General features: G+C 37.5%; 1 protein-coding gene across 4 annotated transcripts in view; it reads right to left on the minus strand.

Moving 5' to 3' along the window:
* LCLAT1 (lysocardiolipin acyltransferase 1) overlaps nucleotides 1-19,078 on the minus strand; it is a 180,522-nt gene that overhangs the window by 73,395 nt on the left and 88,049 nt on the right. For all 4 annotated transcript variants that reach the window (XM_032353057.1, XM_032353056.1, XM_032353058.1 and 1 more), the window contains one exon: nucleotides 4,118-4,264. In XM_032353057.1, coding sequence (XP_032208948.1) covers nucleotides 4,118-4,264 — 147 coding nt within the window. The remainder of the gene's footprint in view (nucleotides 1-4,117; nucleotides 4,265-19,078) is intronic.

Consider the following 19,078-nt stretch of genomic DNA (forward strand, 5'->3'; position numbering starts at 1 on the left):
CTCAAAATTATAGTATACCGATGGTTACGATCAAGTTTATGTATCAAACTAGCATAGCCAGAGTACCCAGATAGTTGGCTCAAACATTAGTCTAGATGTTCTGTGAAGGTATTTTTCAATGAGATTATTTAAATCAGAAGATTTTATATAAACAAATTACTCTCCATAATGCGAGTGAGCCACATCTGATCACCTGAAGGCTTAAACAGAAAAAGACTAAGCTCCTCCAGCAAGAAAGAATTCTGTACCAGACCGCCTCCTGACTCAAACTGTTACTCTTCCCTGGGTCCCCAGCCTGCTAACTTAACCTGCAGATTTTTGACTTGCCATGCCTCCACAATCATGTGAACCAACTCCTTAAAATAAATCCTCAACTCCCATCTCAATTTCTCTCACTCTCAAACTCTCCACACACACAAGTACATACACATACATATATGCACACACATCCCGTTGGTTCTGTTTTTGCTAGACAACCCTACCTAATAAACCAATATAATCTAGAACTGCCCACCCTTCGAAACACATGTTTTATAAGAATAAATAGTGGTAGGAAAGATAATATAACACTAAGTGCAAAGAAATGTATAATTCTTTTTTATAACTGTTTAAAATTGTATGGGTGTGCTTATGCACATGTGGTATGCACGCCTGCATGCATCTGTGATCAAATGATCAAAAAGCAATGGGCCAAATTTTTAATAGTGTCTGTTTATGGACAGTGGAATTACAGCAACTTTTGTGCTCTTTTCTATGTTTCTAAATTTCCCAAGTTCACATATATGACTTCCATAGCGCCCCCCCAAAATTAAACCAACAATAGCATATAAAGATAAAATATATGTAAAGTCATATTTAAACACACTACTTTGAAAATATGCAAGCAAGTTGGACTCAGAATTTAAAAGAGGGTTACAGAACATTCCCCTTGGGCTTAAAAATCCCAAGTTTCAAGTTAACTGTGGTAAAACTAAAACACCCTTGAATTAATAAAGATAATCATTTATCCCAGATTAAAACTACCTATATAATCCTGTTTAAAACAAAAACAAAAACGAAACCTTTTGAAAGCTTCAGGATCTGTTTTCTCTATTTGGCAAACAATCTAGCTTTTGAAAGTTGGCTTTAAAATGTAAATACCATTTTAACTTAAAAAATATGCAACTACATCATGTAATGGTGAGTATTCTGGACCCTGAAAATATGCCACTAGAGGTTAATTTCATCATGTAAAAAAGACACTTGAGGAAAAAAATAGACTGAAAAAAGTTTTAAATATAAATTTTAGAGGCTTAGAAGAGCTAATATATAAACATTTTAACACTCATATACCAAAAAGTAGCAGTAATCCAGAGCTTTTTTTCCATTAGCTATTAATTACTAAATAACATCCAAAGGTGTCATTCTTTAGTGTCTGCTTTGGCATTCACAAGTATCAATCCATCTATCATCTCAGTAAATTACTTTCTATAATACAGCTGGTATTTCAGCAGCCAAATTTAAGTATTATATATTCTTTAGTAATAAAAGATTTAAATACAGCTGTCTGTCCATCAGAACTTAGTAGTGATAGTTGAGCTCTAGGAATCAATTAATTTACAACCTATATTTTCAAGCTTAAACAATATGCAGCCAATATTATCCTCAGTATTATCCTCTGTGATTCAACTAAGCATATATTTTAGTACATCATATTATTCAGTGAAAATTGCCATGATTCATTTAGTTCAGTTCCATATGTAACGGTTAAGTCAAAGAGTTCTACCTTGTATCAATGGTAAATGTAAGGGCCTATTCAGCCAGAGCGGCTCCACCTCTGTTGAACAGCCATTTTGTTGTTTATGCAGTAAACTTAAACTGACCCTACCCACCCCCGCCCCCAGGGGGCTTACTTAAAAGCAAGTCGGGGAAACCAGGGAAACCAGTAAAATCTGGTCAACCAGTCCCTGATAACAAGAGCCCAAATACAAGGGCAGGTCAGGTCAGGTGGAGATAACAGCCCTAATGCAGGGATGAGTCGCGCCAGGTGGAGACATCCAATCAGTGGGGCGCGCATACTGTCTCCCGAGCTACCAAGGAGTGTGGGCCCCACCTTTTAGGCGCCTTTTGGGTGCCATTTCTGACCAAGGTGATAGGCTAGTTCAAACAGCTACTATGGGGTGAATTGTAATTCAATTGGCCACTCGTGTGGAACCTAGCCTATGCAGCTTTCTCTGTGTGTTACAATCTCATTGGCCACCTATGTGTGGCCAGGCTCAACCACATGGCCTTTGCTCTATAAAAGTTAGTCTGTAAGGCAGGGAGGGGTCGCCTTCTCTGTAAGAGGCGGCCCCAAACGGTCGTCAGTTTGACTCTCGGTGCCTGGCGAGAAATAAAGCTTTGCTTCACCTTCGCTTTGTATCAGTATCATTCCTTTGACCGCGGACCTAACAGTAAATGTTTCCCAAAATACCTCAATTTTCCTCAGTTGCAGAGTATGGCTTAGTTACCCATTCACTTAAATAGTTGTGTAGTTTGTATTTTTCATCTTGAACTCTTTGTAGGTACTGGGTTCCATAAATTATTATGTACACACAGTGAACTGGTATGTTCTCCCCTCTGAAGCTCTAAGGTTTGTACTTCTCAGTAGCTCTCAGTTGCCTCCATCTGGTAATGAGGATTTGGAAGACAGGTTCATGTACTAGCCCTCCATACTATTGTGATTTTTTTTTTTAATTTAATTTTATTTTTTTTTTGACAGAAAGAGACATAGCGGGGGAGGGAACAAAGCAATGTGAGTGGGAGGCAGAGAACAGGCCAAGCAGAGAGCCTAGTGGGGGTGCTTAAACCCAGGATCCTGAGATCATGACATGAGCTAAAGGCAGTTAACTGCTTAATGATTGAGCCACCCAGGCACCCCTATTTGCAATTTTTAGACGTTAGTTCTACCCTCCTTCAGTCTGTCTTCTCTTGTACAGCCGACCTTTATCTACCAGATCCTTCTCAAATTCTGCTGTATCTTTCTTGAAGTAAGCAGGGAATTAACAGTTTTAGAATTTTGATCTTTTGAGTTGGATTCCACAGAACTGCTTCCTGTCCAAGCTTATCCCACCCTGCCAATATTCAACCACAACACTTCTTCAATCTGTCTTAAATTCCAGACTGCAATAGGCAGTTTCATCCGCAAAAATGACCCGTGTTTTAAAAAAAAAGTGTGAGAACCACTGATTAAGGATAAAAGACTGTATTTCCTTTTTAATTTTTAAAGAATTCCTTGAGATACAGTGGCATCTTGGCATATATATATATATATATATATATATATATATATATATATAGTTTAATATCTAGGAAGGTAGAAAAGTCTTAAATATATCCTCTTGTGTCCTCTCCACAATTCAGTGGAGGCTGAATTTTCTTGAGGACAGGACAAAGCCTTTCCTGCTTAATTAGAGATAAGGCTTTAAAATACCCAGAGAAAGGCAACATAATAACTTAAAACAACAATAAATGAAACTGGTTACTATTATACCCTTTTCTTTTCTTTTTTTATTTTTTTTTTTAAGATTTTATTTATTTATTTGACAGAGAGATCACAAGTAGGCAGAGAGTCAGGCAGACAGAGAGGGAGAGGCAGGCTCCCAGCAGAGCAAAGAGCCCCACGTGGACCTCTATCCCAGGACCCTGAGATCATGACCTGAGCTGAAGGCAGAGGCTTAACCCACTGAACCACCCAGGCGCCCAGGAAGGGAATTTTAAAATGACGCTTTGTTTTTCGTAAGATTTCACTGGCTATTTGGGGGTTTAATTTTGTGGTTCCATAAAAATTATAAGAAATTATATAAAAGTAAAAGGCTGACACTTATATAATGTGACTTAAAATATAAAGCTCTAGGATGGCAAGTGTGAATAATAATGACCTCTTGGAGTTGCCCATCATAAAGTCTATGGTCTGGAAACCAGGAATTCTAGGTTCTGGTGTGCTACTGATTCAGAGTGAATGACTTAGTGGTGGACCATTAAGACCATTAATCTTACTGGTTTCACTGATTTCATCTGAAGAACAGAAGTGTAGACTAAGTGATTTCTAAGTTCCTTCATGTTTTAAAATTCTGTGATTCCATCCCAGGCTACCTACCTGTGAAATCAGTCCCTTCTGGGAATAGGAGGAGTTGCAGTGGTTCACGGATATCACAAAAATAATCAATTATGTCTTCAAAATGGCTCTGGTCATCCTTCCATTTCCTATGAATGAAGATATAGGCAGCAGCCTGCATGGCCCAACCTAGAATCAATTTAACAAGCATTTACATATAATTTTATTGTTAATATCCACATATTATTGAATTTTTCAATTTTTTATCATGAATTATCTATTATCCTAATAAGGATCTCATGATATACCTTAAATTTAGCACTGATCTTTGGTGAAGTAACACATACACCAGAAAATATTCTTGTTAAATTCATGGGTTTGTAAAATTCTCAAAACCTCTTTTCAAGTCAAACCCAGCTATTAAAATAGCCAGGAAAAAAGCTTCCCCAATATTTGTCAGTAACTCCTCCAGTTTTAATGATCCTAACCAGACATTTTAAACAAGATATCTATAAGAGATATACAACATGTTATCAGGCTTACAAAACAGTAAGCAAGAGACTGTTCTAATGTCAAGTATTTCCCCTGCTATACTACTTAACCTATAAATTCAATAGCTATTTTCAAAGTTAGCCCCTTCTTTAGATTTTATTTAAAAGGGAAAAGGTGTAACGGGTACTAAACACATTAACCAGAATATATACTGTGATCACATTTCCTTTATATTTAGGGCAAATCAACCTTGTTACTGAACACTGAAGGAGGTCATTTTACATGAGCCATGTTTCAACGAACCAGTCATCCATCCCTGGCCGAAATGACTAGAACTACTGGTAAAGTTGACTCAGCCAACCTATTGTCTGTTCTGTAGTCTATAAAGCATGAGACACTTGACCCAAACACAATAACTACGATGGCCAATTAAATGATCTGTCAGAAATTTTACCTGGGACCATTACACTGGCAATATGAAAGTAAACAGATGGACAAGACGGCAGATAATATGCCAGCAGCAGTTGAGGGAAGATAAAAACAGCACATTGCAGGAAAGATCTAAAATCTTGCTGCTGAGATGCCTATAGCTGATTTTAATCTGGAACAGAAGACATTTTTAGTCTCCACAAAGGCTGGCCGGTGTATGGATCCATCTCTTGGATATCCACAGGAGTCTGTCTCCCTTACGGTCATGTGTACTTTAAATATACTTTCACTGTTTCAACTAGAGGGAGTAAGTGATAGCTCCTTGCAAACAAAGAACACAACTAAAACAGTACTATCATCATTTGGTAAATACAATGACACCCTGGGAATATAGAAAATGATCATTAAACCATTGGTTAATCACTTAAAAAATTGTAAGACGATTTGGTTTGAGTAAGTCCAAACTAGAATCCTGTAGTCTACAAATATAAATGAAGGTTCACTCGACAATCCACTTTAGTATAGGTCTTGCGCTTATACAACCAATTACTACTCATGCACTGTACTGTCAGTCTTATCCATCAGTGTTAGACTTGATCCCACACTTGGCCTTCCTACTCGTCTCTTTCGCTTCACCTGAGGACACCTAGGCCCACGGTGTTTGTAAGCAGCATAGCTCTGGAGTAAGACTGCCTGGGTTAGAATCACAGCTCTGCCACAAAACAGCTGTTCAGTCTTTGTCCCTCACTGACCCCAAATGTAAAAATTAGCACAATGCGGTGATAGTATTTACCTGATAGGGACTGTTGTAAAAAGTAAGACTACTTAGCACAAAGTGTCAGTAAATAATAACTATTACCGTTATTGAGATTAAGAAGTTATAATAATACTAAAAAAAAAAAAAGAAGAAGAAGTTATAATAATACTAGTACATCAAGGAACATAAATATGTAACCAAAAAGTTCCCAGGCATAATAGCAAAACAAAAAGGTACAAAAATAAAAATAACCTGTAGGCATTACATGAAGACAACTACAGAACTGGGAGGAAATGGTGAGAAACACAATGTTTCTGAACTTTGACCCACATACCAATCATCTCCAAATTTTTAATTTATTAGTTTCATATAATTACAATCAAAATTCCAATGGCATGAGGGTGTATGAGAATTTGGCTATTTAAGTCTAAAAATTATCTATAATAAGAAGTGAAAATATCCAAGATAACTTTGAAACAGAAGAATGAGTAGGAGAGACTCACACCATTAACTATTAAATGTATTATAAAGCAAGCATGAGTAAGCCAGAACAATGCATCTACAGAAACAGACAAATGGAAAATAATGCAGACCTAGGGAAAAAAGCCCCTGAGTATGTTAAAAATTTGGCATAGGATAATGACACAATTTCGTAACAGAAGGTAAAACCTGAGTTGGGGTTTTCTTTTTTAAATTGTTTTTTTAAAAGATTTATTTGAGAGAGAGAAGGAGAGAGAATCCCAAGCAGACTACCCACTGACTGTGAAGCTTGGTGTGGAGCTCAATTTCACAACCCTGAGATCATGACCTGAGCCAAAATCAAGACTTGGACGCTTAACCGACTGAGCCACCCACATGCCCCCTTTTTAAACATTTTTACTGAGGTATAAGCTAAAGTGTGCAGATATTAAGTATGTAGGTGTAAAGCTTAAGAACATGTGGCCACCATCCAGATTAAGGTGCTGAACATTTCCAGCATCCCAGAATATTCCCATTTGCCCCCACCCCTGCCAGTGAGTTACTGCCTCTGTCCCCCGCTTCCCAAGGAAACCATTATTTTGACTTCTTTCATCATAAAGCATATAAATGAATTCACACAGTAGGTATTCTTTCATCTTTGGCTCCTTTTGCTCAATTTCAGTCAATGAGATTCATCCATGTAATTATAGGTAGCAGTATATTCTATGCACTGCTGTGTAACAGTCAATTAGATGAATATACACCAACTTATTTGTACTGCTGATAGAGAGACTTCTTGGTTATTAGGAATAAAGTTAGCATGGCTATTCTTGTATCTTTTGTTGAGCATAAGCATCTACTTTTCTTAAGTGAATACTCAGGAGTGAAGCAGCTACAGCACAGGATTTATATACACCCAGCCTTAGTACACAGCTTTTTTTTTTTTTTTCTCAAAATGATTATATCAACTGACACACCCACCACCAACAGGTGAGTTTCTAACTGATCTATGCCTTGCCAACACTAGATCTTATGGGGCCTTTTAATTTTAGCTATTCTTTTTTTTTTTTTTTTTTAAGATTTTACTTATTCATTTGACAGAGAGAGCATAAGCAGGGGGAGCAGCAGGCAGACGCAGGAGAAGAAGCAGACTCTCTGCTGAACAGGGAGCCTGATTTGGGGCTCAATCCTGGGACCCTGGGATCACAACCTATGCTTAAGGCAGATACTTAACTGGATGAGCAACCCAGGCACCCCAATTTTAGCCATTCTAATCCACGCATAATAGTGTGAGTTTGCATTTCTCTTATGATTAATGATGTTGACTAAGAGCCTTTTCATATGCACAACAGGCACTGATGTTTTTTGTGAAGTGCCTCTCCAAACTTTCTGTACACACATACACAGAAAATATATACATAATTCTAGGTTTCAAAGATATAATATGCCAAAGATCGTCTCTCAGTCTGAGGCTTAATAGTGTCTTGTTATAAACTTACATCTAATACTAATGAAGCCCAATTTACAAGTTGTGTCCTTGTGGCTCATGCTTTTTGTGTCTTAAGAAATTTTTGCCTAGGGAATCCCTGGGTGGTTCAAGATGGGTTAAGTGTCTACCTTTGCTCAGGTCATGATCCTGGAGTCCTGGAATAGGTCCACATCAGGCTCCCAGCTCGTTGGGGAACCTGCTTCTTCCTCTGCCTGCAGCTCCCCCTGCTTGTGCTGGATCTCTCTTTTTTTTTTTTTTTAAAGAAGAAAGAAATTTTTGCCTACTCCAATTTCTGAAGACATTATTCCATGTATTCTTCTAGAAGCTTTAGTGCTTTAACTTTCACATTTTGTTCTATCATCCATCTAAAAATAATTTTTGTATATCGTGTGAGGCAGAGGCTAAGATCCTTGTTTTCTATATGGATATTCATTCAATTGCCAAGTATTGAAAGGACCATGAGATCGTCCATTTAAATAATCAGATGTTTTAGAAACATTATAAAATAAATGAAAACATACTGCTTTTAAAAAAAAGTTTAAAAAAAAATGTCAAACAATATAAAAGTATGTAGACAAGAAAATACTCCATGTCCTTCAAGCCCCCAGGTCCAACAATCATCACTTCTCTTTAGTTGAACCACAGTTAACAGTTTGATATGAATTATTCTGCATTTTAAAAACTCATTACATATACAATTGGTGCTTTAAAAAAAAAAACACTTAAAATCGTATCTTATATACTGGTCCGTGATTTGTTTTCATTTATCACATACATATGGATCTACCTCATTTTTTGATGCCGACATTGTATTCTCTACTATTGCTGCTCAAAGCAGTTTTAATCTCTAAACCATTATTGACTAACAGTTTTGTGAAATGCAATAAAATGAATTACTAGAACAATGATCACACACTTGGAAGTTGTTAACAATGTCACAACACTATAAAAGTTTCCAAGTACTCTTCTTTCCTGCTCCCTTCTCTCAAGGTGGTTGGGTCACAGTTTGCTAACTGGCACTGTTATGCGAATGATACTTCAGTTAGCCTTGTTCTGTTATACTATGACCTATTATCATGTAGAATGTACCCAATCTGAGAATCTGTCTTTAATGGAAAAGTTTATTCCATCCACATTATTGGGGAACTGCTGTTTCTTTTACTGACATCATTTATGTTTCATGTTTGCTAGACTTCATGATTTCTGCCCATCATTTTCCCCTTTTCTGTCTTTAGCTGAAATTATTTTTTCTCCATCCCCTTTCTTTGTTCTCCAATGCAGAGGTCCACAAACTATGGACCAAACCCAGCCCACTGTCTCTGAATAGACCACAAGTCAAGAATAGTACTTTGTAATCTATGAAAATTATATGAAATTCAAATTTTATGTTTATAAACAAAGTTTGATTGGAGCTCGGCCACACCTACATGTTACGGAGACTGTCTATGGCTGTTACTGAGCCGCAGCCACCGAGCAGCACAGGTGTGGCAGAGAGACGGTATTGCCCACAAAGCCTGAAGTATTTAGTACCTAGCCCTTTATGGAGCAGTTTGCTAACTCCTACTCCAGTGGTTTGGAAACTATACACCCCGTTTTGTTCTTTTAATGGACATCCTTGAAATGTTTTCCAACTTTTCATTTTTGACAAACATTTAAACTTCTATCAACATTGAGTTAAACAATAATCTTCTCCCCAAAAACCTATGCTTTCCTCTTGTGCTTTTCCAAATTTGCATAAATCATCCAATAGTTCCCCCAAAGTTGCTATTATTATTACTAACGCATTCCTTATGCTTCACAGAAATAATTTTAATTGCCTGGACTTGACTGGCTTCCTTATCACTGTTTCTTTTATCTTATGGTCTTCTGTTAGTCCTCCTGAAGGAATTCCTTTCAAAACATGTTTGAATCTTTGCATTCCTAAAATGTATTTATTTGTTCTCGAGTTTTTGGAGGCCAGTTTGGCTAAAAACAAAACTTGAAATTCCAAATCATTTTCCCTTGAGAATTTCAAAGCTATTTTTCCACGGTCTTCCATCATCTGGTAGGGCTGCTAAGACATCTGACATCAATCTGATCTGTGTAGATAACCTAATCTTTTCCCCCCTCTGGAAGCTTGCATGGTTTTCTCTTTACTCTTGGTTTCATGGAATGTTCCCCGTGTGAGTCTAGGTATGGGATTTTTTCATTAATTCTGCTCAGCAGGGGTGCTTGGGTGGCTCAGTGGGTTAAGCCTCTGCCTTCGGCTCAGGTCATGATCCCACGGTCCTGGGATCAAGCCCCACATCAGGCTCTCTGCTCAGCAGGGAGCCTGCTTTCCCCACCCCAACCTCCCGCCTGCCTCTCTGCCTACTTGTGATCTCTGTCTGTCAAATAAATAAATAAAATCTTAAAAAAAAAAAAAATCTGCTCAGCAGTTGCTACATTCTTCTAATATGAGTCTTTCTTTTAACACTGGGGATATGTCTTCCATTAGTTAAGAAAATACATTACTATCCTCTTTATTCTGTCTATCTGGAACTTAGGTAAGCTAGCTAGCTAGCTGTTAACTTCCGGACCTGTACTCTCTTACTTCTCATCTCCTTTCAAATGACACTGTGCTCAAGGAAAATCCACTGGTTTGATCATTCGCCTCACTAATTTGATTCTCAGTCTGGTCTACTAACAGTTTATTTCAGTAAGTGTCTCCTTAATTTTTAGGATTTACAATTTTTTTTAAAGATATATTTCAGAGAGAGCATCTCATGCAGACTCCCTGCTGAATGCAGAGTCCAATGTGGGGCTCCATCTCAGGACCCTAAGATCATAACCTGAGCCAAATCAAGAGTCAGACTCTTAACCGACTGACCCATGCAGGCATCCCCCAACTGTTTCTTTTTATAGCAGCCAACTGTTAGGACAAACAACAAAAACTGTAAGTTATGACAAATATGAAGAGTTAACAATTTTTTTAAAAGATTTTATTTGTTTATTTGACAAACAGAGATCACAAGTAGGCAGACAGGCAGAGAGAGAGAGAGAGAGAGAGAGAGAGAGAGAGAGAGGAGGAAGCAGGCTCCCTGCTGGGCAGAGAGCCCGATGTGGGGCTTGATCCCAGGACCCTAAGATCATGACCTGAGCTGAAGGCAGAGGCTTTAACCCACTGAGCCACCCAGGCACCCCAAAGAGTTAACAATTTTAATAAAAATGCTTATTGAAAATACTTTATATGTTTATAAAAAAATTTAAAAATTTTTAAAAAATGCTTATTGAATGGTTGCTATGTGCCTGATACTATTCAAAGCATTTTTCATTAATTCAATGAATTCTCAAGACAACCTTATGAATTAGGTAAACTGTCCTATTTTATGGATGAGGAAACTGAGGCACACTGCAACTCAAAGAGCAAATAAGTGATAAAGCCCAGTTTCAGACACAAGCAGTTTGGCTCCAAAGTTATGTTTTTAACCAGTCACCAAACAGACTCTCAGCAATAGGTACTTGAATCTCTCTAAAATTAGTAGGTAAACATAATTTAAGTTCTCCTAGGGGAATTATGTATTCCTCAGAGCTTAAACTTCCCATTTTTTGATATTAGACTCCCCTTAAAATGGTACATTTTCCACAAATGTTAAGTCTAGATTGTCTTCCTATGTATAAAGAATGTTCTAGACTGAGCAATACTGAGAGGTAGAAGGTATTTGTCCATTCCAAGTGAGACCATCTGTTGCTTCCCTAAGGGAAGCAAGCTACAGTAGCAAGACCTCTGGGGTTGTGCCATGAAACTTTTCTGAATAGTCTGTGTGTTTCAGAAATCACAGAAAGGGAAGTAAAATGGCTGCATTAGTCTAGCTCTTGGATCTCTCCTCTGAAGATGATTCTTCCCCTCTGTGCCTCTGTCTTCTCATATCCATTTATACATCACTTATGCTTTTGAATCTTTCCTACTCCCTTGAGCTTAAACATTTTTCTCCCTTTCATAAAAATCGTAAGAACAAATTTAGAGTGAACTTCTTTCTCCATGTCATTGCCATCAATGCGTACTTTGTGTTTAAAGCAACACCCAGAGTTTTCTTAACATTGTGGAGATCCTCAAACATGTATTTTTGTGGTATTTATTTCATACATCTATGGCTGGATAAATAACTGGGCAACTGATCCTGTCCTCTGAATCTCATCTGTATTACTTGGTGTTTTGTTTTGTTTTGTTTTCCCCCAAACTTTTCCATTGGAAGACAGTCCATCTATCACCTGAATTTCTCAGACAAGGGCTGGGAGTCTGGCAGGTTTATAAAGACAGATTCTGTGGATGCTGGCATGACTCTGTTACCACTGTTTTCTAAAACCTCACTGAAGTTATCAACATTGCCTTCTCTTCAAAGCAGACAGGAGTAATACCTCTATTGCTGAAAACTATTGCCTAACTTTAGAACCCGGTTTTCCTTGGTTTAAATTCTCTTTTATAAAGTTTTTGAGTTCTTAAAAACAACAACAACAACAACAACAAAACCTGAGTATTTTTGACATTATGCATTCTTTCTAATTAAAAAAAGTAAGCTCTGGGGTGCCTAGGTGGCTCAGGTGCATAACTGTCTGCCTTTGGTTCAGGTCATGATTCCAGGGCCCTGGGATTAAGCCCCATGCTACTCTATCCACTGCCACTCTCCCTGCTTATGCTCCCTTGCTCTGTCAAATAAATAAATAAAATCATTTTGTAAAAAAGTAAGCTCTTGGGGCTCCTGGTGGTGTCGTCAGTTAAGCGTCTGACTCTTGGTTTAGGCTCAGGTCTGCTCTCCAGGTTGTGAGATCAAGCCCTGTGGTGGGCTCTGTGTTCAGCAAGGAATCTACTTGGGTTTCTCTCTCCCTCTCCTTCTGCCCCCTCCCCCCAACAAATAAGTAAAATCTTTAAAAAAAAAAAATAAATAAAATAAAATAAGATCTTTATACATTTTTTTTTCTTTTTTCAGTTCAGCATAGATGGATATAGTTAAGGGAATCACAAAAATATTTGCACTACTCACCTACTGCTCTAAAAACTGGATTTAAAGATAATTTGATCTGATGTCTCCCTGTTGTCCATGTAGTCATTAATTCATATGGTATCTACTACGGCACTATACATGTGACACCAGAAACCAAATGCAACGTGGAACAGAAAAACTGTCCTCTTTACTTTATTTTCAATGCTGAATAGAGGGAATGAATGCAATCAAGGAAATGCTATCCGTAGGCCTCCATTAAATGAGAATGAGTGATATAAACAGATGCACATTTTTGTATAAACTTAAATCACAGCAATCACGAACAAATACTGTATTTACTGAGGGTGTAGTTATGCATAACAATAATTTACATATAAATCCAGAACAAGTAGGTATTCCTTAAAATTTCAACCTAGGTCAGGGTGCTAAACACTACACAAAAGTTAGGGAAACCCTAAGCCCTATCTTCTTTGAATTCAACATTTTATAGTATATTATGCTGTCTATATCCCTCTTCTAAGTTGATTAACTTCCAAGATAAAAACAACCCTCACTGCAAATATCACAGACTCCACAAAGAGATTATCATACCTACCTGCAGAGAGTACAAAGTCTTGCTTGGCACTGAAGAAACACCTAGTTACTGACAGCTTTTGTTGGCAAGATAAGACTCCTTGGTTATAATTTTTGAGTTCCTCCTATTGTGGGACTAAAACCTATCTTTCATGCTGTAAAAGATTTGCCATTTATTCAATTTTCTAGATGAACTGCCATCTAAGAAATCCATCCCTATGGAAAATGAATTCCTCAGCAAGTACATTACTAGCTCTGCACACTGACAGGGCCGGTAACAGCTAGCATGTGGTGGGCAGAGTAACAACCCCCACAAAGACGTCTACATCCTAATTCCCAAAACTGTGAGTATGTGACATGGCAAAAAAGAATTAGCTGAATTTAAGACAGAAGATTATCCTAGATTAGTCTACGGGGCCCAGTGTAATCATAGTGGTCCTTAAAAGAGGAAAAGGGAAGCAGGAAAAGACTCATGTTAAAGAGAGAGGGACTCAACTGGTCCTTGCTCGCTTTAAAGGTGGAGAAAGGAGGTCAAAAGCCAAGGACTGAGCATCCAACTGAAGCCAGAAAAGTCAAGAAAAGATTCTATACAGAATGTACAGAAAGAAGCCAGTCCTGCCAGTGCCTTGATTTTAACCCAGTGGTCACAACTCAGATTTGTGGCCTCCAGAACTGCAAATGATAAATGTGTACTTTTTTGGTTAAGATTTTATTTATTTGACAGAGAGAGAGATCACAAGTAGGCAGAGAGGCAGGCAGAGAGAGGGGAAAGCAGGCTCCCTGTTGAGCAGAGAGCCTGATGCAGGGCTTGATCCCAGGACCCTGAGATCATGACTTGAGCCAAAGGCAGAGGCTTAACCCACTGACCCACCCAGGCGCCCCAGATAAATGTGTACTGTTTAAGCCACGTCATTCATGGTACAAGCACTAATAGGAAACTACTACAGAGCACCATCAGTGCCGAAATCTTAGTTTCTAAAGTATTCTTGAAAAAATGGAACTAGGATTCCTTAGAGAAATGCTGAGTCCAGAGCTGTGGTAGGGGAAATACAAGAATCGTATACTGCTAGAAAGTTAAAAGGAAAAAAAAAAAAAAAAAGATGGAAGCCCAAAAGGACACAAGAACCAACCTGCAAGGTACCCTACTGGCCAAAGTCACACAATGTCAACAACAAAAATAAATAATACTGAATTATAACCCAAAGAAAAAAAGTATCAACAAGTTCATACGGGCATAATTAAGTGAGTAAATAAATGAGAAGGGACAAATCTTCTTTACAGAATTATAAATAAATTATGTACATACATCTCACTCTAGGAAGTAAAGCTTAGTGCCCCCTCCCCAGCCATTGTATGTAGGCTGTTGTTAGTGAATAAAAAATAGATAAAAAGGAAAAACAGCAACTTTATAGTGGAGAAACGTGGCAGGAACCACCTTAAACCAAATGATTACAGGTAGCATCATTGGTGATAAGCCATGTTGATATCATGGACCTCCCTGATGAGAAGAGAACTTTGTTTCTGTGGTGCTTTTCCCTAAAACCCATAACCCCCATCAAACCACGAGAAAATATACAAACTCAAATTGAAGAACAATCTATGAAATATCCAACCAGTACTCTTCAAAAACATCAAAATAAGGAGACTTTCACAGAAGGAAGAATAAGGAAACATGGTAACTAAAAGAAATGACAGGATCCTCAACTGGATCCAAAACAGAAAAAGGGCATCTGAAATCTGAGAGAGGTCTGTGGTCAATAGTACTGTACCCATGTTAATCTCTTACTTTGACACATGTCCCAAGGAAACTGGGTGAAGAAAATAAAAAAATTTTTGTACTATCTTTGCAAAATTTTCTATAAATCTAAAATTATTCCATATATAAAGGTATTTAAGAATCAACTATTTGTTGATCCAATCTTTTGCTTCATTTAAAATACATACAAACAGAAACACAATAATGACCACTTTGCATTCTAAATTCAAAGACATTAATATTCTTATCTGAGATTCACTTACTATACCATAAATAGTTAAAGATTATCAGCAACAACATTTCTAAGATACAGTTTTGGCATTATTTTTATTGTGGAAGAACATTTCTAATTCTTGGCTACATCATATGTCCGTGCCTGGCGTTCATTACACAATAGTATAACAACTCAGAAATATCTGACTTCAAGCACAAGGAAAATATTTTCTATATGACTTATGATAAGGAATAAACAAGAGAAAAAAGTTTTTTTAACTCCCTTAATGATGACATATATAATAAATCTAATAGCCAATTCATTTTTTCCTCAGCACAGCAGTGTTGCCGTTGTATGTTTAAAAAAAAAAAAAAAAAGACAAACATTTTCAGTTGAGGGACACCTCATTTAGCCACAAGTGAAAGGACAACCGAAAGCACTGGGACAAACTACCTACTGACATTAAGTTTACAAAACAAACTACGAAGTACACTGGGTCCATCTCTCCTATCTTTTTACCATTATTATAAAGTACCCTTTACAAAGTTGGCTCAAACTGATCACTGAAAGATTTATTTTGTTTGTGCTTCTCCACTAAATGCAAAACAGACACAAAACCTAAAGCTCTCCCCAAATTCTTTTCCTGCTCTCTCCTAAAAAATCACTGTCATAAAAGCATTCTTTTTAGAAAATTTTTGAAGCCTAAGCAAAGAATTCCTCATTTTCAGTAGACGCAGGGGGTACTAAAAGGTCTAGAATCAAAATATGCTTCATAGCTTACATCTGGGATGCCAAGCATCCTGAAGCAATGCAAATCTGACTAGAGTGTTAGAGACAGTGCACATCAATGGGACATGCAATTTAGGTAACCGCTTGGATTACAACTTCAATAACTGATTCACTGAATGACCTTAAAGCCCAGAGTAATTTCTCCCACCCAAAGAAACTGTAAACTTCCAGACAGAACAGGGCTTAAATTTTGCTAAGAAGTCAGCTAACAAATTTGAAACAAAAGCTTCATTTAAATTACTTGGGTCTCAAGGCAATCCTAAAAAATACTTAGTTCTCAGTGTAATCCTAGAAAGAAGTACAATCCTAGTATACTGCCTGGCACATGATTTAACTGAATTGAACCTTTGTTCCCAATAGGTTTCTCTCCCTCCCCAACAACAAAAAAAGCATCAAAACTCATCTCGGCTGATCAAGTTTGGCAACTGAAACTATAAAATCAACAATTACAATAACTTATTTTGCAAACTAGCAAAACTGCTAAGATGAAACTGATCTTCGCTTTGCATCTGAAAATACACAGATATGAATGCGATATCTAACCACAGAACTAAAATACGTTTAACATACTCTGTTTCATTTGATGGTTTTCATAAAGATCTTGATTCATGATAAGCATTTAATAAAATTTACCGAATGAGTACATCAATCATTGGATACTTTTCTTTAAGAGCTTGGTGAAATGAAGAAAGCAAGTTTTCAGCTATAAATAACAGAATACTAATCTGGAAGCCATATAAACAATCTGGATTTATGTTTCTCACATAAAATAAAGCTGGCCTCAAGGCTGGTTCAGAGTCCAGGCTCTCACAGTCTACTCCGCCATCCTCTTGGACACAAGACAGTTGCAGCAGCTCCAAGTATGATGTGCTCTAACAGTAACGTCCCAAGCAGGAAAGGGGCAGCTCCATCCTCCCTTCATCAAATCTTGCCCTTTGGTGGAAGGAGGCAATTTTTCCCAGAGCCTCCTGACAGACTCTCCCCCTTTGGTCTAGAGACTGGTTATTAGGAGGCAGAGAAAGCTGGTATCAGGTACTTTTATCCTGTCACGGGATGTGTAGATAAATGATTCACTCTCAAAATTAGTGAAACATCATCTCTGGCCTTTAGGTGTTTAGTAATAAATGCAACCACACCAGGAAGGTTACTGCTGTGAAATCTTTTATCATTTAGATACAACAGGAAGCCAGCACTGATCAATTTCTTGTGGCTAAGCCACAAGAAAGTTTGCTGTGAGAGTAACAGCTACAGTATAGTGATTAAGTAGTTAGGAATCCTTGACTAGAAGCCCCCTTTGAAGAAAGAATCACAGAGGGAGCTTCAAATACACTCGTTGAAGAGATTTGTTCCAGGAAGGGTCAACAAGTTGTTAGCTTGAATGATGAGCGCACTTACCAGATACAGGTAATAAAACTGACGACTTGGTTTACCAAAGAAACTAGTGGGACTGGAGTGTTAGGGACACCAAGTCTTGTGAGAGACTTCTCCAATTAGAAATTTATTCCCCTTTTGAGTCATGAAGCAACATTAATAATTTCGTTAAGTACAGCTGACATACATTGTTACAGGAGTTTCACAGTGATTTGACAATTCTCTATATTATGCTGTGCTCACACAACTTTAGCTACCGTCTGTCACCACACAGTGCTATTACAACGCAACTATTTGACCTATATGCTGTACTCTTCATCCCATTCCGTAACTAGAAACCTACACCCCCAGTCCTTTTACCTGTTTTACCCAACTTCCACCCTTCTCATCTCTGGCAACCACCAGTTCTATTTATGGGTCTGTTTGTGCTTGGTCCATTTGTTTTTTTAGATTCCACATACAAATACAATCATCTGGTGTTTGTCTTTCTCTGTCTGACCTATTTCACTTAGCAATATACCCTCTAAATCCATCCATGTTGTCATGAATGGCAAGATTCCATTTTTATTGGGTGAGTAATATTTCACTGCATATGGGCAAGTGGCTTGCCTTCCTATCTTGGCTGATGTAAATAATGCTTCCATGAACACAGGGTTGCATATATTGTTTCAAATTAGTGGTTTTGGTTTCTTTGGGTTAATACCCAGTACAGCAATTACTGGATCACACTTTTTTTAATTTGGGGGGGAAGCCCCATATTGTTTTCCCCAGTGGCTACACCAATTTGCATTCCCACCAAGAGGGTATGAGGGTTCTTTTTTTCCCATGTCCTTGCCAACACTTGCCATTTCTTATCTCTTTGATAGTAGCCATCCTGACTAATAGAAGGTGGTATCTGTGGTTTTGATTTGTATTTCCCTCATGATAGTGACCTTGAGCATCTTTTCATGTGTCTGTTGACCATCTGTATGTCTTCTTTGGAGAAATGTCTGTTCATGTCTTCTGCCCAATTTTTAACTAGTTTGTTTGTTTGTTCAGTTACATAAGCTCTTTATATATTTTGGATATAAACCTCTTATCAGTTAAATCACTTACAAGTATCTTCTGCCGTTCCTTAGTTTGCTTTTTTATTTCGTTGACAGTTTCCTTCACCATACAAGAGCTTTTTATTTTGGTATAGTCCTAACAGTTTCTTTTGCTTACCTTGCCTGAAGAGACATATGTAGAAAAGCGTTACAAAGGCCATGTCAAAGAGAGTCCTATCTGTGGGTTTTTTTTCTAGGAGTTTTATGGTTTCAGGTCTCACAATTATCTATTTTGAGTTTATGTTTTGTGTATGGTGTAAGAAGGTGATCTTGTTTTCCCAGCACATTTATCTGTCTTTTCCCTATTGTATACTCTTGCCTCCTCTGTCATAGATTAGTTGACTATACACCTGGGTTTATTTCCGGGCTCACTTATCTGTTCCATTAATCTATATGACTGTTTTTGTGTCAGTACCATACTCTTTTACTACAGCTGAGTAACATATCTTGAAATCTGGGATTATGATACCTCCAGCTTTGTTTTTCTTAAGTTGTTCTTTTTGGGATTTTTTTGTTTTTTGTTGTTTTTTGTTTTGTTTTTTGTTTTGTTTTGTTTTTTGGCTATTTGGAATCTTTTTGTGGTTCCATACAAATTTCAGAATTTTTTTTTCTAGTTCTGTGAAAAATG

The sequence above is a fragment of the Mustela erminea genome, chromosome 7, assembly GCF_009829155.1.
Source record: "Mustela erminea isolate mMusErm1 chromosome 7, mMusErm1.Pri, whole genome shotgun sequence".
NCBI classification, from domain to species: Eukaryota; Metazoa; Chordata; class Mammalia; order Carnivora; family Mustelidae; genus Mustela; species Mustela erminea.